A 21,666-nucleotide genomic window follows, 5' to 3' on the forward strand; every position below is an offset into this window, starting at 1 on the left:
TTTATTTTGTGACTAATATTATTATTATTATTATTATTATTATTATTATTATTATTATTATTATTATTTACTTAGTTCAAAAGCCTCTTTAGTTCTGTTTGTGAAATGTCATCTGACATTGGAGGGGCTCCCCCTCCCTCTAGCAGCTACAGATTACCATTCACACAAGTTTTGTACTTCAGACGTTATATAGGCAGCACAAGAAGAGTAGAAGCATAAATCACTTGCACTTTCTCTGTCTCCATACGGTATTTGTAATGAGCAAAGCCACAGCCGAGCCATTACTAGCAGACATCAGGGGGTCAGTGTCATGTTGAAGGTGCTGAAATAATGCAGCTCAGTGCAATATTGTGCTTGTACAGCAACCCAGACACTGCCGTGCCATAAAGCCGTACATTTATGCAATGCAGTTATGAAGCCAGGGGCTAAAATGGACAGAAAATGGGTTGTGCCAGGGAAGGAGCAGAGGAGCAGCCAGGTCAGTCATGGTTTTATCTAATATTGAAGGCATAGCTGTCAACTTTTCCCTTTTCTTGCGAGGAATCCTATTCGGAATAAGGGAATTTCCCTTAAAAAAAATGGAAACATTGACAGCTATGATTGAAGGACAGCAGCCAGACAACGCACACAGAAAATATCTTTTTAAAATGTCAGCCCATGACAATAGCTCTCCCTACATTAACCAGCCATATTGGCTAGAATTCAATCTAGCACAGCAACCAATCATGGCAAAGCACCGAGCATATATAAACTACAGCAGAACTCAATTCACACACCCAAAAGTGCTGTAACACTCGACTCCCATGCCTCCGAACCTATGAGTCTACAAGGGCACAGGTGGGAAAGGGGCTTTTACTGGGAACCAATGGAGAAATGGCCCTTAGCTCAAAGGAGAATACACTTGCGGAACAAAAAAATACCCAGCAGCCAAAGATAACAAGGGTTCCTATAAACAAAGTACACCTCCCCTTTTCTCCTAAGCCCTTTTCATGTTTTCCGCTGAGACACCCAGTCCTGCACCCCGGGCTTTGGCATGTCTGCGTTGGGCCTACAGATGTAGACGATTCTCCAGGCAATCAGAAATCCTACAAAAGATTAGTTTTCTAAAGAATGCAGGACTCTCTGCATGTTGGCAATCCTGCAGTAGATACAGTTTCAGAGACTATCTTCCTTAGCTTTTAAAAAATGTTTTGATCGAGTTTCTAAGCAGCAAGGAAATTTCTTTATTTTCCACATACAAAAAAAGGAAGTGGATGGAATGGAAACTATATTCCCGTTTGTGGGGATCGGATGGTATTTGATTTCACTAGCAAATACCACAGTATAATTTATAATGCTGGAAACCAGTACAGAAATGGCAATGACTGTTTTTCATGCAATGAAATAAAATAGACTTCTCTTATTTGTTTATTATTTCCATTTATACACAGTTAACTATCAGGAGATCCCAAGCCACAGTGCATATTTATTTATTTTTTTATTAAATTTATATCCAGCCCTTCCTCCCAAAGCTATGATACTGTTAATCATATTCTGGCCCCGCACAGGACATCTGCACTGCATGTCTGTAATATATGTTCACGGTAGGATGCAAAGGCAGGATTCCTTCTTGTCCCTACGCCTGTACAAGCATGTGCATGCAGGCACATTACAGATGTGCAAAGGTGTGTGTGCGTGCAGAACCATTACCATGATACTGCCCCCTGTGTGCTCACTGAATGACCACAGCACTGCTGGACCATGTGAAGAGGCCAAAGGGGAACAGGCGTTGGAAAGCTGCTTTTGCCAGGCTTTCCTTCAGCCATGTTTCCCTGTTTCCTTTTCCTTGTAGCTGCTTGCTGAGACGATCAGAAGCAAGGACTTTGCAAAACAGCCAGAGGAGGAGTTTAAACCCAACACATACCCGATGCCTGAAGAAAATACAATCTGAATAAAAAGGACAAACAGACAAGGAAAGAGAACAAGCATCTCTTCCATATACATCAGAGGAAATACATTTCACATACCAAAAGAATCCTGTGAACTTCCCCCCCTTTTCAGTTTGGGCATGCTGCAGAAAAATGACAAATTATCCCCTCCAAACCAAGCCCCTTTTCTTTTCGTTTTATGGGGAGGGTTGTGTGTATGTGGACAGATTATCATTCTGATGCTGTCTTCCTGCGTGTGAGGGAGGAAAAAGACAGAGAAAGACAAAAACAAAGGGAAACACAGAAACACACACAGAGAGAGGGAGGGGACTCAGCTATACAGCTGCAAGTAAAACACTTTCAATGTGTTGTAAAGTGCAATATACAAATGTGGCACTAGATGGCGACAGTGAGCTATGCAAAATTCAATGTATTTTTCAAAGCTTTCTTTTAAAAAGCATTTTCACAGTGTTTTTTTTTTTTATGTGTGTGGATTCCACCACAGACAGACAGGCAGACAGACAGACAGATGTGTGTAGGCACCTCCCTCTGAGACAGAACTTTAAAATCCTTTCCATAGACTTGAATAGGGGCGAGGTTGTTGTTGTTGTTTAGTCGTTTAGTCCTGTCCGCCTCTTCGTGGCCCCCTGGACCAGAGCACGCCAGGCACCCCTGTCTTCCACTGCCCCCCTCAGTTTAGTCAAACTCATGCTGGTAGCTTCGAGAACACTATCCAACCATCTCGTCCTCTGTTGTCCCCTTCTCCTTGTGCCCTCCATCTTTCCCAACATCAGGGTCTTTTCCAGGGAGTCTTCTCTTCTCATGAGGTGGCCAAAGTCTTGGAGCCTCAGCTTCAGGATCTGTCCTTCCAGTGAGCACTCAGGGCTGATTTCCTTCAGAATGGATCGGTTTGATCTTCTTGCAGTCCATGGGACTCTCAAGAGTCTCCTCCAGCGCCATAATTCAAAAGCATCAATTCTTCGGCGATCAGCCTTCTTTATGGTCCAGCTCTCACTTCCATACATCACTACTGGGAAAACCATAGCTTGAACTATACGGACCTTTGTTGGCAAGGTGATGTCTCTGCTTTTTAAGATGCTGTCTAGGTTTGTCATTAGATTGGGGGGGGAGAAAACACTATTACAGTATCACCAGCTGGAGGAGGAGAGGAAGAGTGTGAACACGAAGGAGAAGAAGGGGAGGATGGATGGAAAGCTTAGATGGATGTAAGATGGGGAAAGTGAACGATGAAGGAGAAAGGGGGAAAGGGGCAAATGATGTAGGCAGAAAAGGAATCGTGTAAAGATAAAAAGGAAGGTTGGAGTGAAGGGGACAATTCTGGAAATGGATGGAAGGAGAAGGAGGTGGAGGAAGAAAGGAAATGAGCTGAAGCAAGAGAGTGAGGAAAGAAGAGCAGAGGAGGGAGGGGAAAAGGAGCAAGGGGCATGGAAGGCAACCAGAGGATGGATAAAAGGGATAGAGAATGAAGAGAAAGGCAGGAGGAGGTTGCGCTCTAGCAAGCCCAGAAATCATTTCTCTTGCATTGCTTGGCTCTCTGCTGCTGCTGCTGCTTCTTCTTCTTCTTCTTCTTCTTCTTCTTCTTCTTCTTCTTCTTCTTCTTCACAAAAAGAGGAACTATTTACTGCTGCATAATCCTCATATGCCTCATAATTGTTTTTTCTCTCTCTTCTCCATCTCTGGGGCCTGTTGTGGGGGGGGGTGTTAGTGGGGGAGGCGGGAGGAGGGAGGCAAGAGACGCCATACTGCAAACTACCTCACCGCAAATAATTGTGCACTCAAGAGAATAGTCTGAGAATAATTGCCATCAAAACTCAGAGGTGAACTTTAAGAATCTAAATTTTGTACAGAATTTTTCAAGTGACTCATGTTTATTGATGAACAAATTATTTCATATGCCTAAAATGTGGAGTAATAAATAAATGAATAAGGGTGCAAGTCTTAAGTCTGCCTGCTGAAGGTGAGATGGCCCTTTAATACCTGATAATTACAATTAACTTTTTGTTAGGTTTAATCTCGATCTGAGTTTTATGTGACTAAAGAACTCTAGTTGAAAAAGAGAGCTTCTCAGTTCTGCTTTATTACTTTTTTATTTCATTACGTTATCAGACTTTTTAAATACAGTGGTACCTTGGATCTCAAACTTAATCCATTCCGGAAGTCCATTCCAAAACCAAAGCGTTCCAAAACCAAAGCGTTCCAAAACCAAGGCACGCTTTCCCATAGCAAGTAATACAAAATGGATTAATCCATTCCAGACTTTTAAAAACAACCCCCAAAACAGCAATTTAACATGAATTTTCCTATCTAACGAGACCATTGATACATAAAATGAAAGCAATAAACAATGTACTGCAGTCACAGTCAGCCAGTAGCTGAACTGGGTTCCACACAGTCACACACCAAAAAGAGAGAGCCACAAAAACACAAAATAAATAGCAAAAACAGACAGACCTCAGCATAACACTCCAAACGAAAGTGTGGCACTCAAATTGGAAGCGTAACACTCAAAATGGAGCATGTTCGACTTTCAAAAAAAGTTCGCAAACCGGAACACTTAGTTCTGGGTTTGCAGTGTTTGGGTTCCAAGTTGTTTGTGAACCAAGGCGTTTGAGAACCAAGGTACCACTGTATATAAAAAGGCTTCTCAAATATTCTGTCCACTTTACTGTTCCTCCTAGATACAAAAATGGAACATATCTACCGTGTTCAGAGCTCCAACATTGTAGCCTCCCATGTTGAACAACCGGTTGAATTTAGCTTTTGAAACTAGGGTGGTATGATGTGTTCCTTTTCGATGTCTGGAATAAGACATTTTGTTGTCCCCCATTAAGAATTAGCATATTGTTTACACAAAAGCCAAAAAGGCCAGTTAGAAATAAATCATTACAAAAGCAGTTCAGGCTGCAAGGCATTATTCCAGTTTAAGTTAATATAATTTTAATGAGCACTTCAGAAAAGGGATATGGTGCTTATGGAAAATGTCCCTAATTAATATCAGACCTTAAATTAGGAATAACAAAAAAGGCAGTATCATTTGGTCTCAAGCTGGAACTCAAGTATATTTTGGCATCATTACTAACTGTTAGCAGCAAGTTCTGAAAACAGATGCAAATCCTGATATGTGCCCTAAATATAAAACACATTGCCCAAAAAAGCTCAGATAAAACATATATCTGTGCACTCACACATTGATTATAGTGTGCTATTTCCTGTACTAGCAACAAATATATTCCATTTAAGAAAGTTTCAGCAGTTTATTTTCTTCCGCTAATAGTTTTTAAACGTAAACTGCTAAGAGCATATGAGTTCTCTCGTCTTTTTCTGTCACAGATTTTTTCTGGTTTTCCCCCTCTTCGTCGAAAGTATTTTTTACAGATGGAAGTGATTGTAGCATAATATTAAAATAGTCATCGTCAACAACAACAACAACAACGTTGTCTATTTGGGGGCTTGAATCTGGTTGTTAGAATGAGGCTAAATCTATCCAAAAACCATGACCACAATTACTGAGGCTAGAGAGCAATCTTAGAATCATAGAATTGTAGAACTGGAAGGAATCCTGGGGGTCATCTAGTCCAGCCCCTGCAATGCAGGAAACTCAACTCAAGCATCCATGACAGAAGGCCATCCGAATGCAAAGCAAGTGGAAACATGTCCAGAGCCATTCTTGGCCACACTTACTTTTCCTCCACTCCTTCCAGGCACAGTTCACAATTTAAAACTCCATGTTCAAGCGCCCTTTTTTATCTTGGGAGCTTTCCCCATGAAAACCTGCTCTTTAAAGCTCAACTGGAGCAAACATCAATCTGCAGGAAACCCAAATTGACATTTGAGCACTAAAGAGCGGGGGGGGGGGTTCCGGGGGGTGTGTGGATCCTGGACACAGAGCTTTTAAACACAGACTTGTGCCTGGAAAGAGCAGAGCAAAAATTAAGTGTGGATAAGCCCCCTTTTTATACTTCTGAAATGTATAAACTGCTCATTTTAAATATGCATTCTAACCTGCCAAATGATATGATTCAAACAGCAATTTGATAAAATCCTGCTGACTAGTCCTGTTGGTTTTCAACAAGTTCCTTCCTATCATATTAACACTATTTTTACTTTCCAAAGTGCTTTATAGTCTTCATTGCATTTGCTTTCACAGCCATCCCATATTGATTTGCCAGTCACCTCAATTACAATGCACTAGTGATGGAGGACTTCCGGAGGCGGCGCGACCGGTAATGGCTGCCTTCTCCGAGTAAGGAGAAGGGAGCTCCGCTGTAAACGGGTCGTCCGCTACGGCGAAGCGGAGACCCATTCAGGAAAACCACAGGTGGCAGAAGCCTGTGGTCTCGGGACCCGGCGGGCGCCAGAAGCAGCCCCCAAAACGCTGAAGGGACCCCGTAAGGGGCTCCGGATCGCGGAGGGGGTAGCGGCGCTGTGGGTCGTTGCGCAAACAGCGAAGTGAAGCCGCATTGCTGTTGCCGGTCAGCGCTGTCCTTTCTTCCTGCAACTTTTCTGAACTTTGGAAACTACAACCCGTGAGTAAATTTGGACATTGAAAACTTTCTGAAACTTTTGTCAACTTTCTGAAACTTTTTGAGAACTTTATGAAACTTTTAAAACTTTTTTAAAAAGTTGAAATCTGGCTGAAAACGGAGTGAGGATAAGCAGGAAGCCCATCTCCCGCTATACTGAACTTTAAGCAAAGAGCAGGAGGAGTGGAGACAAAAAGTTATGCTTTAACTAAATGCTGGCACCCTGTTAAAGCAGTTTTCTGAGTGAAAGACTTTGAGCTATTGACTTTTGCTGGTCATATTCGGGGTGCACTGATATCCTTCTTCTGTGGCACCAGTGGATTATAAAATAAATAAGAATCTCTGGTGCTGGAGCTGCCTGGATGAGCACCAGTTTGCAACTTTGGATACATTGAATTCAGGTTTTGAAACATTCTGAGTTGGAACTGGATACTTTGAAACTGTTGCAGTCAAGGCACTGTAAGAAACACTGTTTTGCTTTAAGTTTTACTCTGCTAAAAATAATACATTGTGGAGGCGATAGACATGGATTTAAATTTATAAGTTTAACTTGGATTTGATCTTTTCCCTGAAGACGTATTAAGCTCCCTCTAGAGGATTTTGGACTTACAGCAGTGGCTTTGTTTTACTTTCCCTTTCCCGGCCTCTGTTTGACTATTGCATCTGGGACTCTGCTTTCTCATGGGAACAACTTGGATTGACCTTGGATTACAGATAACTTTGGAATGAGTGGCGCAAGGAGAAGAGGAAGGACTAAACAAACAACTCTAACTTTATCTGCAGCCTCACAGCGTAGATCCTCTGTGCCGGCCTTGCCTTCCACTTTGCCTCCAGACATAGAGGCGGCCTCCCTAATACAGGCAGGGGAGGGTGAGACAGAGGAGCTGCACCTGGGAGATATGGCTTCAGGGACAAGTAGCTCTGTCTTGGAGAAAATTTTGGAGAAACTGGAGGCTCTGGACAAGAAGGCTGATTTGCATACAGCTAAAATTGAACAGAACACAGAAAGCTTGAATAAGCTGACTGGACAAGTTGCACAGAATGCCCAGTCTATTGGAGAATTAAAGGAGGCTGTAGGTGAAAATCGTAAACTGGCTGAAGATACTAGTCAAAGATTGGAAGAACTTGAGAAAGAAGTAAGACCACTCAGCAAACAAGTTGGAGAACATCAGATTTACTTTTTGATGACAGAACTGCGAAACAGGGAGACCAACTTGAGGATACGGTCAATACCAGAGGTGGAAGAAGATAATTTTATTGAATTTCTAACTAAGGAATTTGCCAAGTTTTGGAAGTTAGAGGAAAAAGACTTTAAAATTGTATCTGCTTTCAGGCTTGGCAGAGTCAGAAGGACAGAGAAGCCCAGAGATTGTTTGATAACACTGAGATCAAAGGAGGAAAGGGACAAGATTTTGGGCCTGCACTACGAAAAGTCACTAGACATTTTGGGCAAGAGAATTGAAATCTACAAGGACATTCCTAAGCAGTTGCTGGACCTTAGATCTAACTACACGGAATTGGCAAGACTGTTGAGAAGCAACGCAATTATCTTCAGGTGGGAGTTTCCACAAGGATTATCCTTTACCTACAGAGGGAGAAAGATCAAAATCAAAACAGTGGAAGATAGAGACAAGTTTTTGGGAGCACACGGAGAAGACCTCCACAAAGGACTTGGATTGCCAGCGCCAGAACTTCCAGGGGAGCCCGCCCCCTCGGATCCTCAAGGACCGGAGAACAAGGTACCACCCCAGAAAGAATAACCAGACCTATCCAGGATGTCTCTGCAGCTTTTGAGTTGGAACATAAATGGCTGTAACAGTCCCGAAAAAAGGTCTAAAATTTTTCATATTTTAAAAAAGGAACAATTGGACATTATATGCTTACAAGAAACACATGTGATTAGGCTCCATAGAAAGGTGTTAATAAATAAAAGGCTTGGTCAAGAATTTATATCATCGGATACAGTTAAAAAGAGAGGTGTAGTGATCTATGCAAAAGAGAGCCTTTCACCAAAATTTCTCTTTAAAGATGAAAGTGGAAGAATCCTCGCAATAGAAGTACAGTATCAAGGAGAAAAAATTTTGATATTAGGAATTTATGCTCCAAATGAAGGAAAATCGGATTTTTATAAGAAGTTGCACGAGATCATGCTGGATTATCTGGATTACAACAACGTCATCATGATGGGGGACATGAACGGGGTCGTATCAACAAATATGGATAAGTCACAGAACCAGAACATTACTAAAGAGGGAAGACTACCTAAGACCTTTTTTGAAATGACTGACAATATGGACTGGGTTGACATCTGGAGAGTTAGAAACCCCCTGGGAAGAGAAGGAACATTCTTTTCTGAAGCTCAACTGACTTGGACACGAATCGACCAAATATGGATAACTAGAAGTCTGGCACCTAAGGTGAGGAAGGTGGAAATCTGCCCCAAAACATGCTCCGACCATAACGCCTTGAGAATGGATATGACATTGATCCCAATCGGCTCCTTTAGATGGAAGATGAATGATGGCCTGTTTAGAGATCAAAGAATTGTAAAGAAGGCCCAAAAAACCTTAAAGGACTATTTTGAGATTAATTTGAACACTACGGTGGAAAAAAGAACTATCTGGGATGCAAGTAAAGCTGTGATGAGAGGGTTCTTGATTCAACAGAATTCCTTAAAGAAAAGACTGCAAAATGAAAAGAAAGATAAAATTCTGGAAAGTATCAAAGAGTTGGAGAAGAAGTTAAGATCTAACCCGAAGTCCCAACCGATTCTGAGAGAAATTAAATTTTATCAGGCGCAATATTCCAAGCTGATAAATCAGGAAATAGAATGGAAGATTAAAACAATGAAACAAAAAACTTTTGAATCGGCAAATAAATGTGGGAAACTGCTAGCTTGGCAGTTGAAAAGGAGACAAAGATTAAATACAGTAACAAACTTAGAGGTTGAAGGAAGGAACATTCAGAACCCGGGAGAGATTAGAAAGTGCTTCCAGAGGTATTTTAAAAAGTTATATACTCAAGGGCCACAAGATGAAATAGAGATTACACAATTTTTGGAGAGAAATGGATTAGCAAAGCTGTCAGAAGAAAATAGAACAATTTTAAATGGCAAAATAACACGACAAGAGATTGAACAGGCCATCCTGAGTCTGAAACAGGGCAAATCACCAGGGCCAGATGGACTGACCTCTAACTACTATAAGACATTGAAGGATTATTTGATACAACCTTTGTTGGAGGTCAGTAATGAAATAATGGAGGGGAAGAAGGCGCCTGAATCGTGGAAAGAAGCATTTATCACATTGATTCCAAAGTCAGAAACTGAAAAGACACAACTCAAGAATTACCGTCCCATCTCCCTTTTAAATGTGGATTACAAAATATTTGCAGATGTTTTGGCACGAAGATTTAAGAAAGTTTTAAGTGAGATAATCCATAAAGACCAGGCAGGCTTTCTCCCGGGCAGACATATGTTTACTAACACAAGGAACATCATAGACATATTGGAACTTTTACAAACAAACATAAACACTAAAGCAGTTTTAATTTTTATAGACGCGGAGAAAGCCTTTGACAACATTTCTTGGAAATTTATGAAGGGGAATTTAAAAGAAATGGGAGTGGGACGGGGGTTTGAGAACGGGATTGAGGCAATATATTCAGAACAAAAGGCTAAACTGATAGTTAACAATGTGGTTACAGAAGAGTTTAAAATTGAAAAAGGTACACGACAAGGCTGCCCGATTTCCCCATTACTGTTTATTTCGGTTCTGGAAGTGCTCCTGAATATGATTAGGGGGGACCGGTTGGTGGAAGGGATTCAGGTCGGAGCGAAACAATATAAACTTAAAGCTTTTGCAGATGACCTAGTTCTGACATTACAGGAGCCGGAGTCTAGTTTGAAAAGAGTACTACAACTGATTCAAAACTTTGGTCGAGTGGCAGGATTTAAGTTAAATAAGCAAAAAACTAAAGTTTTGGGGAAAAACGTGACAGATATTGAGTTGGAACAGCTTCAGAAAGAGACAGAACTAAATGTGGTTAAAAAAGTTAAATACCTAGGGGTAAACATAACAGCAAAAAATCTGAGTTTATTTAAAGATAATTATGAAAAATGTTGGTCAGAGATTAAGAGAGACTTGGATAGTTGGTCAAGACTAAAACTTTCTTTGTTAGGCCGAATAGCTGCCATCAAGATGAATGTATTGCCAAAAATGTTATTTTTGTTTCAGACACTGCAGATTGTAGACAAGACAGAGTGCTTCCGGAAGTGGCAGAAAGATATTTCTAAATTTGTCTGGCAGGGCAAAAAGCCCAGAATCAAATTTAAAATATTAACAGATGCGAAAGAAAGAGGGGGCTTTGCCCTGCCAGATTTAAAGTTGTATTATGAAGCTGCAGCTTTCTGCTGGTTAAAAGATTGGTTACTTCTTGAAGATACGGATGTCTTGGATTTGGAAGGTTTTAATAATGCGTTTGGATGGCATGCATATTTATGGTATGATAAAGCTAAGATAAATAAGGCCTTCAAGAACCATATTGTCAGAAAATCAGTTTTTAATGTCTGGACAAAATATAAAGACTTACTGGAGAATAAAACTCCGAGGTGGCTGTCACCCCTGGAGGCTAAGGCTCGGAAAAGAGCCAATATGGAGGCCAACTGGCCAAAATATTGGGAGATAATAGAAAAGGATGGTGACAACTGGAAATTGCAGAGTTTAGAAAAGATGAGAGACAAAGTGCGAGACTGGTTACACTATGCTCAGATTAAAGAAGTGTTTAAAAATGACAAAAAGCTAGGATTCCAAGTGGAAAAGTCAAAGTTAGAAACTGAACTGTTAGAACCTAAGACTAAGGTACTTTCAAGAATGTATAACTTGCTGCTGAAATGGAACACACATGACGAAATGGTAAAATCAACAATGATAAAATGGGCGCAGGATATTGGGTATAATATTATGTTTGAAGATTGGGAAAGGTTGTGGACCTCTGGGCTGAACTTCACTGCATGTAATGCGTTGAAGGAAAATGTGATGAAAATGATGTATAGATGGTACATGACCCCTGTTAAACTGGCTAAAATATACCATTCGTCTGATAGCAAATGTTGGAAATGTAAGGAAAATGAAGGAACATTTTTTCACCTCTGGTGGACCTGCCCTAGAGTGAAGGCCTTTTGGGAGAAGATATATAATGAATTAAAAAAGGTGTTTAAATACACCTTTACTAAGAAATCAGAGGCCTTTCTCCTGGGTATTGTCGGCCAGAGTGTGTTAAAAGAGGACAGAACATTCTTTTTGTACGCAACAACAGCAGCAAGAATATTAATTGCCAAGAATTGGAAAACTCAGGAGCTACCCACTGTGGAAGAATGGCAGATGCAACTGATGGACTATATGCAATTAGCCGAGATGACCGGCAGAATTCGAGACCAGGGAGAAGAAAGGATGGAAGAAGACTGGAGGAAATTTAAGATTTATTTACAAAAATATTGTAATTTGGCTGAGTGCTGAATTGGATGCCAGTGCAGACAATTGTCTACCATTAAATTAGATTTAAGGCTGAATTATATGTCAAACCAAATTAAGATTATTAATTAAGATGAGTTAAATGATAATTTGTTTGAAATTAATTTAATAATGATGTAAGTGTATGCGGGAGGTGTGGGGGAGTCCCATGTAACAATTGAGAGATGTTAAATGGACAATGATAAGTGCTTATCTAATATATGCTTTATTTGAAAACTTTAATAAATATATTATAAAAAAAAATACAATGCACTAGTGATGTCATGAGAGATTAAAAAAACTACGGGAGCGTTTTTGTGTTTGTTTTTTTAAAAGTGTATTGTGTAATCATAACATAAATATGGTTGAAAATCCCCAGATAAAAGGTCAATTGAAATATTAATAAAAATCCTTGAAGTTTGGTAAGTTAATGTTAAAACGTGACAAGCTCAGGTGTATTCTCATCACCTATCTTTTTTTATAAAAAAAAATCTCTTCAAACATGTACAGTTTAACACTGGTTTTTATTGGTCCAAAATAGGAAGGATTAAACAACAATTAAAATTCAGTCACATTTAACAGCCAAGCTGTGACCAACTTGTACATTACTGACTACTAAGGGCAAACTTTGGGTGACATTCTGGCTCCACTGAAATCAACTCCAGAACTTTTCTTTATTTCACTGGGGCCAAAATTCTCCCCTTTACTTTAGTTTTTACTGGACTGGATTCCATTAGCTTTCCTATACTTCCTCCCTGACAAATGTACAAGGACTCTAATTGTTCACATGCATCTGTAAGTTCATAGTTTGTTCACATACGAGCACACAAACACCATAACATTTTTCCAAACTATATATACACACACTGTGGTTGCCAGATGTATCATTTTAAAGATTCTTGCTTTATTCTGGAGCTTCACAGTTCAACAAAATAAAATTGATCTATCTTATGTTGCAACACTATGGCTATCCAGGTTACTATAGCTCTGAATGAACCTTTTAGTTTTCACTAAACCAGCAGCACATTGTTTTCTGTTATGCATACACAGTGCTATTTTTCTCACCATGAGCACCCCTCTGGTTCCCTTAGAATGGCAATGGCACCCACCTGAGAGGGACCATGCTAACAGAAGCAATGTAGGCCAGGATTGTGCAAGAGTCTGCATATAAGAGAGTTTCTTTTCCCTTCCCAGTATAACTCTGAAGTGCTTCTACTGATGGAAAATGACAGAGAATGAAGGACAGGGATCAAGCAAATAACACAAGCTACTGGATGAGTAGGTAGAGCAGGTTAGTTCAACGATTGGGACTGAATATGAAGTTGCTGAGCACCAAGGCAGGTGGCCAACACAGTGGCAGAATGAGACCCCAAGAAGAGCTGCTTCACACATTGGAAGCTTCTTGGCATGTCCCCAGGCATCTGAAGTGAAAGAGGATGCATGGGAGCTGTGGTGGGAAGGTATCATGATATTTAATAGGGAGAATAGCCCAAGCTCTTGTTTTATTTGAAACGAATTTAAAAACAGCAACCCAATATTGTTATAAATATACCTAAGTTTCCCAATAAATATTGTAATCACTATCAGGAATAGGAGTAAATCTGAACAAGTCTTAGAGCCTCTTCTAACACTGCCATAGTGGAACAGGATTTACTAGTCCTGGTGCTTTCCCCTCACCACAGTGTTAATGTCAGAAGTTGACATTAGCAGGCAGGCGCGACGGGTTCCATCCCACATTGGGGCTGCCCAGTGAGCATGTGTGACGTCATGCCCGTTGCATATGTGACATCACCTGGGGGCGCAGCATGTGATGTGTCATACATGTGATGTGTTGAGTCGCCCGGCCGGGCACCAACAGTGAACGTTTAGTGGTGCCTTGGCACCCCAGAGCCCCCAGAGATGGCGCCAATGTTAGCAGTACAAACCACAAATGACACAAGTGTTTCCATAGTAAGTTAATAAATGTGAAAACCTACCTGTGCAACATCTGAATGGCTGCTTCTTCCTGGCCTTGTTCCTTATTTATATTGGTTTCTTTCTCTCTGTTCTCCTTTTGATCCCCAGTGTCCAACAACCATTAATATTCTTATTAAACTTTGTGAGGGTTTTTCTCATCTCTATGCTTTCTTTCTTATGGCTTCTTATATGTGGAAATTCCTATTTTTAAAATATTAAGCTGGCCTCGTCTTTGTTCCACTTTAAGAAATTACCAGAATGCCATCTTTCTTCTTGCACTTATAGTTCCCTCTTTTCCTCCAGCTTCTCTCTCATTTTGTCTCCTGATTTTGCATCCCCTCTTGCATATTAGGCACTTTTAAATAATAAATGCTGGCAGTAAAAAAAGATGGAAGTGGGGTCAAATATATGCTTTCCTCACCCGTCCGCCACCCCCCCCCCTTTGTGAACTCTGTTTATCTACTCTGGAATTTGTATCATTTCAGATTTTACAAATACCTGTTCTCTGTTTTTAAAAAGTCAATCCTGACTTGCTTTTGGTGTAGTTCTGTGATGCTCCCTGCTCCATGAAACTCACAACCCTGCTTTGTGAGCTCCGCATTCATCCCCCCCTTCTTTTGGAAAGGGGGAAAATATATGGTGAAGAGACCCACACAGAAGAATCAACGTTCCCCCCGAAAGGTATGGGTCGGACAAGGGTGAGAACTGGCTTGCTTCTGGCTTCTTCTGCTTTGATAGGAGGACTTCTAAGCACTCTGGCTCTTCCGCATGTTAGGCACTCAGGTCTGAATGCATCCTGACAAACCAGGGCTGCAGGGCAAGAAGCTCCCACAGCTGCTGCGGCCCCAGCCAAGCCGTACCCCGCAGGTATTGCCAGTGGCAACGCTGCAAAAATAACTGACTTGACAGCCCAACCCGATACAGGCTACCAGGAGACATGAACTAAATGAATACGGTTGAAAGCTAAAACCAAGCATTTGGGGCTCAGTTCAAACAAAAACAAGTTTCACAATTAGAAGACAGAAATGGCTGGCTGGTGTTTCCAGAAGTCATGAATTCAAATCTGTCTAATTTGGACATGTATCCTAATGTTTGATGGAACACTAAATAGCTAAGATGAAAAGGATGGGCTGTTTTTTGCGTGGGGGGGATTATCCATCCCTAAGATAAAAGAAATGAAAGAAATCAAGCTAATCAAATTGTATAGGTATCTTGGCTGGCGTTCAGCCTGTCAGAGATTCAGTGAAGTGAAGTTAACATTTTTTTATAGCATTGAGCTTTTTAGAGAAGGGAAAAACAAGCTAGGTGTTCACTTAGCTGGCTGGGAGTCAAACAGGTGTATGAGACGAGAGTGTGGGAGACAATCACTGAGCCTTGCAAACTTGATGTAGGGATGAGGACAGTCTACATTCTGCACACCTTAATAATGAATCATAGTGTTCCCCTTATGTTACACATAGTTCAGGCAGATGAGCTACAACTCTGTTTCCACAACTGTCTCTTTAGAGCTTCAGGGTAGCAGGTAGCAGGATCGCCACCCTTTGTTTAGGTTCACCACATATGATAAAATACAGTAGATGACGATATGCCACGGTATGTTGCATTACAATACAGCATGAAGACTGTTTTACCTAGAGATGGATCACAGAGTGCATAAACTACTACTACTACCACTACTACTCATAATAATAATAGCACTCCGCCCCAGTCACTCTGGGCGGCTTCCAACATAATAAACGCACAGCAAAACACTCGGCACTAAAAACTTCCTGATACAGGGCTGCCTTCAGATGTCTTTGTAAAGTTGTATAGTTGTATATCTCTTTGACATCTGATGGGAGGGCTTTCCACAGGGTGGACACCACCACCGAGAAGGCCCTCTGCCTCGTTCCCTGTAAATTCACTCCTCGCAGGTCAATTGTATTTACATTGCAATTCGATACTGACTTACCTGGGAGTAATAACCCCGCTGAACTCAATGTAATTTACTTCTCAGGAAGCATGTACAGGACTGTGTTGTGTATTTCCACAGATATTTTGCTTCCTTTTTCATGAGACAATTTGTCTAATCCATTCTATAACTGCATTCTACCCCTTAATAATGCAGGTGCTGATATGGATCTGAAGGACACAATGACTAAGCTAAGCAGCTTTCTCAAACTATTGCCTTTAGAGGAATGAATGTGAGCCTTGTACCAAGCTATTCCAGTTATGGAGACTTTTGGCTATAATGAACGAACTAATTTATGGGAGTGAAGCAAGGCTTTCATCAAAAAGAAAGAAAACGTAAAGCTGTTTACGTAACCCACACAGGGCAAAGAAACCCCAGCTGAATACAGCGTGAAGCAGAGCCATGAGATATTGTGCCTTCAAGGGATCATCAGACATTCAAACCACAAGGCCAAAGGAAGACAGGTTGTTGTTTTTAATGGGGGGAGCTCATACAGCAACCCCAACAGTTTTTGCTAACCTACAAATGAGAGCAAAAACACTGCAATAGGTATGTCCCTTTTAAGCAGCCTTAGCCTTCCCTGCTTCTACCTGAGATAACTAGTGGAGTTCAAACATGGTCTTTACCTGAGAGCCGCCTGGGCACATCGGTGATGGCTGGAAGCCCCGTGCCTCTTGAGGAGGACAGGGGGGTTGTGGAATGAATGGAGGGTGAAGTCATCTGGCTCAAGTAGGAAGGGTAAGACTGGTCATAGGACCATGGAGGGGATGACTGTGCTTGTCTGGGGTCTAAAAACAAAACAAAAGAGAAAATAATTTAAAATGAAAGACTTGTCAAGAGGAGCAGCTGGTGAAATTAGAAAGCCTAAGCACCGTTTTCTCACAAAGAATGAGAATGAGCAAGTAAAAACTCCAAACATTTGGGTTGTGTTTTCTTAATGTCTCCATGGCCTATCTAATGCTGTTTGGAAGCGGCAGAATTAGTGAGTCTTCCAAGGAATGAAAGCAACAGTGGGATCCTATACATGCCTACCCTGAGTACGTCCCCGTGAGTTCATTTAAACGTACTCCCAGGTGAGTATGTATACAATTGCGACTGAAGACATTGGAATTGGATTGTCAAAGCAATGGCTCCAGCAGGGGTGCTAACCTCTCCTAGATCAGATCTGGGTGAGAGAATAAGGATGTTCCATAGGGGTGTTCATTTAGCCAAGATTTCCATTAAATATTCATTGAGAAAGGATGTGCAAGGAGATGATGGAAAGTGCAAGTAATTGTGGAGAAAATTGCTGATTACTGGGAAAACTGATGTGAACATCTTCAGGACCACAGAGAAGCTGAGAGAAGAGATTTCAGAGTTAGGTTCAGTCACTGTTCCAGAAGTGTTTGATATCTTGAATCTTCTGACAGAGTTTACTCGCAACATGGATACTGTAGATCTCCAAATGGAAGAACACTTTTATCCAAAAGAACTAACTCGTATCTCGGCAGAATAATTTATATTAGAAGAACTACAGTGTGGAGATAAGAGAGGCAAAAGTCTAGGCTTTCCGCTCCCACTTAAAGACAACCCTCTGGGGAAAATATCTAACTTCTTGGAAACCTATCTTCAGCCAGGATTCCTGGGGAAAGCTACAATGCAAAATCAAACTAGTAGCAATGTTTTGGAAATGAATGCTCCATCCAAAAGCTGGATCATGTGACAAAATAAGATAAAAGCAAAAAACATTCTAGATCATGCAAAAGCATACTTTAACTTATATTGCTGCTAATTCAAATTTTGTATGAGAAGCAAGGATGTTTGATGTACAATGTTTTTTGCTACGTATTGTTATTAATCAAATATTTTCTTTAAAAAATCATATAATAATATGCCCAAACATAAACAGATTTGAAGTTTCTACCACAGCAAATTGTCTTTCCACTAAAAATGTGGCTTGCCTCTTCAAGCAGTTTAAGGAACTGTGAAAAATTAAGTAAAACACAAGGCTAAGCAAGTTCTCCATCATGCACATATACAGTATATACACAGACTGCGGGCACTATTACAATTTAACCAGCCACATTTTATTTTGCTCTTCTGCTGCTAGCTGAAAGCTCTGTTAGTATCAATATTATCTTGAGTTATTTCCTTTGAGGGTGGAAGATGGTGGGGAAGTTATCAACATAATACGAAAGGCCTTCCCGCATGGCCGGAAGTGTTTCCACAGAGTCCTCTCACTCAGTCGTGCCTATAAAGGCTGCCTGGTGGGACTTCACCAGGGATTCAGACAAGGGTCTGTGCAGCCCCCCCCCCCCCCCAGAGATACTGGGAACTGAGTCTGGGACCTCGTGCAAGCAAAGAAGGTGATCTGCCACAAAAGTCATTCAGATAAGAATGTGCCATTAATTCCTCTAGTTATTTGACTGGGGGGAAAGTCATTTCTGGATGTATGCTCCATTACTGTACCTATAACTCAGCATAAGGCTGATATACACCACCCTGGTTTCCACAAAGAACTCCAAAGGGGATTCCCCCTGGCAATACCCACTAAATAAAGGTAAAGGTAAAGGACCCCTGGACAGTTAAGTCCAGTCAAAAGTGACTGGGGTTGTGGTGCTCATCTCACAGGTCATGTGGCCATCATGACTAAACTGCTTCTGGCACAACGGGACACCATGACAAAAACCAGAGCACATGGAAACACCGTTTACCTTCCCGCCGAAGCGGTACCTATTTATCTACATGCACTGGCACACTTTCAAACTGCTAGGTTGGCAGGAGCTGGGACAGAGCCACAGGAGCTCACCCCGTCATGCAGATGCAAACCACCAACCTTCTGACTGGCAAGCCCAAGAGGCTCAGTGGTTTAGACCACAGCACCAATGCCCTGCTTTGAACTGAATGATTCTTAATATGTATTTTCTACATAGATCTATATTTATCTGGGTTGCAGTGGGTAAGAGAAGGAAGAATACAATGAAGTTGGCAAACAGGTTCTTTTGCAATGTTATCTAGCGATTTACTGATGAAAACAGGATTTCCTCTTCAACATTTATGTTGTTTACTTTATATTGCTTACAAATCAAAAATATATCAGAAGAGTGACTAGTGGGGTGCCACAGGGTTCTGTCTTGGGCCCGGTCTTATTCAACATCTTTATCAACGACTTGGATGATGGACTCAAGGGCATCCTGATCAAATTTGCAGATGACACCAAACTGGGAGGGGCGGCTAACACCCCAGAGGACAGGATCACACTTCAAAACGACCTTGACAGATTAGAGAACTGGGCCAAAACAAACAAGATGAATTTTAACAGGGAGAAATGTAAAGTACTGCACTTGGGCAAAAAAAATGAGAGGCACAAATACAAGATGGGTGACACCTGGCTTGAGAGCACTACATGTGAAAAGGATCTAGGAGTCTTGGTTGACCACAAACTTGACATGAGCCAACAGTGTGACGCGGCAGCTAAAAAAGCCAATGCAATTCTGGGCTGCATCAATAGGAGTATAGCATCTAGATCAAGGGAAGTAATAGTGCCACTGTATTCTGCTCTGGTCAGACCTCACCTGGAGTACTGTGTCCAGTTCTGGGCACCACAGTTCAAGAAGGACACTGACCAACTGGAACGTGTCCAGAGGAGGGCAACCAAAATGGTCAAAGGCCTGGAAACGATGCCTTATGAGGAACGGCTAAGGGAGCTGGGCATGTTTAGCCTGGAGAAGAGGAGGTTAAGGGGTGATATGATAGCCATGTTCAAATATATAAAAGGATGTCACATAGAGGAGGGAGAAAGGTTGTTTTCTGCTGCTCCAGAGAAGCGGACACGGAGCAATGGATCCAAACTACAAGAAAGAAGATTCCAGCTAAACATTAGGAAGAACTTCCTGACAGTAAGAGCTGTTCGACAGTGGAATTTGCTGCCAAGGAGTGTGGTGGAGTCTCCTTCTTTGGAGGTCTTTAAGCAGAGGCTTGACAAACCATATGCTCTGATGGTGTTTCCTGCTTGTCCGGGGGTTGGACTCGATGGCCCTTGTGGTCTCTTCCAACTCTATGATTCTATGATTCTATATCCTACTTTAAGAGAAATTGCTTTCTGACATCTGTGCCTCTGGAGTCTTATGGGCATAGTAAACACGTATCAGTCTAGATACTCGTACTTTCTACTCTTTGTAAAGCAGCAAACCAATTCTGGCTTAACTGTATCTTTGAACAGAGGTTTCCAGCCTCTGTTTTGTAAAATAGTAATATGATACTAGATGGCAGAAGAAACAAACCCTTGTCAGGAAATTCATCTAATTATAACAAAATCCTCTTTCTCCCCTTCTGTATAGAAAAACCTTGATGTTTCCGCCATTCCCCCCCTCCCCCTGTTAAGACATGATTTGTTTGAAGAGATGTCTGGAACTCTGATACTTCCCAAAGCAAAAAATAACTGTATATCAGATATATGAAGGAGGCAGGGAAGCCTTTCATTTTAATTTTGTTAGGATTTAATTTACAGTAGGGCTATCTCATAAAAATGCTTGACCAAGAAAAAACACCACTCCAAAGTCAAACGGGTGCTTTCTAAATGCAGTGAACTTCTTCAAACGCGTAGGGACCGCCATTATATTTACTCTTAACTGCATGTTATTTTACAGCACAACAATAACACAACAAACTATCTAGAGAAATGTAAATAATTTTACATTATTTTTTAACAGATGTTCCTCTGATTTGGCAGAGAATTATTCTGGGCAACGAAAGCAAGCTGACAAATTAGCAATGGGCCGCAACAAGCATTTAAAGGGATTTTAGGGACCCACAAGACACTGAGGTCCAAACTGTGTATTCTCATTATGACTTCAAGCCAAATAAAGACCATATAGGAATCTAAATTGCACCGCAGGATGTTAAGTATAGTGATTTATTTTACTTAAATTGGGAATGCTTAAATGCATTGCTGTGCATTTAATTCTGGAATGTTCCCCAGTAACTCTCGTGGGATTGGTTAACTCTGGTCACTAGGGAGGGATCTTACTACATTTTCCACTTTGTTTTCTGTGTGAGTGACTGGACTGTGTTGGCTGTGTGGAACACTAAAGAAGAGACAGTGTTAGATAACTCTCTTTCTCAATGCAACACAGGAGTGCTGATGTTTCTGTGTGAATGCGTGTGGCAGAAAGAGGTACAGAAGTTGATGTTCTCCCAAAGAACCAGGAAGGAGAAGCCCCCCCCCCCCCCCCGGGGTGCTCAAGTGTACGCAGTACTGGCCCCTCTTTTTGTTGTTGTTAAAAAGTGTGGCACTCACTGCAACCACTTCATGGTGAGTACAGACACCTATTTTTCTAGGGGGGAACCTTTTGCTCTCCGAAGGCTGGGGCATGTGCCCTGGGAGCAGGCACAAGTTTATTCATGGAGAATGAGTGTGAATGAGAGAATGACAAAGTGGAGCCGACCTCACCTCAAGCAGCATGTCAGCCCAGTGTGTGCATCAGCCTTGACGTAGCTTCTGTGCCCTGTCCCCTGGCGGCTGCAGTCATGGCAGTTGACAGACAGCCATCATAGCCCTTCTGACAACAGATGGATGCTACCGTCTCCTGACTGGTACCTTGCTGCACACTTGATTCTTCACAGACAAGGGAAATATCTGATGATTTCCAGTGTAAGGCTTCAGATAGTGGACTTCTTCATTCATTCTTCATTGGGACATCCAGCATAAATTACGGGTCAAATCTGTTTTCAGTATGATATGTGTCATCTGTGCACCAGGAATGGATTGGGGGGGGCAGCAAAAGGGGGCATGTGCTCCATGTGACAGGTTGCTGCGG

At 41.5% G+C, this 21,666-nt stretch overlaps 1 protein-coding gene across 10 annotated transcripts in view; it reads right to left on the reverse strand.

The window, feature by feature from the left end:
* RUNX2 (RUNX family transcription factor 2) overlaps positions 1-21,666 on the reverse strand; it is a gene marked incomplete at its 5' end in the record, with an annotated part of 237,289 nt that overhangs the window by 63,724 nt on the left and 151,899 nt on the right. For 6 of the 10 annotated variants that reach the window (XM_083606546.1, XM_083606544.1, XM_083606542.1 and 3 more), the window contains one exon: positions 16,495-16,656. The exons of the other annotated variants lie outside the window; for them this stretch is intronic. In XM_083606546.1, coding sequence (XP_083462672.1) covers positions 16,495-16,656 — 162 coding nt within the window. The remainder of the gene's footprint in view (positions 1-16,494; positions 16,657-21,666) is intronic. 10 annotated transcript variants of the gene reach the window in all.

The sequence above is a fragment of the Podarcis filfolensis genome, assembly GCF_964270895.1.
Source record: "Podarcis filfolensis genome assembly, chromosome: 3".
Classification (NCBI taxonomy): domain Eukaryota; kingdom Metazoa; phylum Chordata; class Lepidosauria; order Squamata; family Lacertidae; genus Podarcis; species Podarcis filfolensis.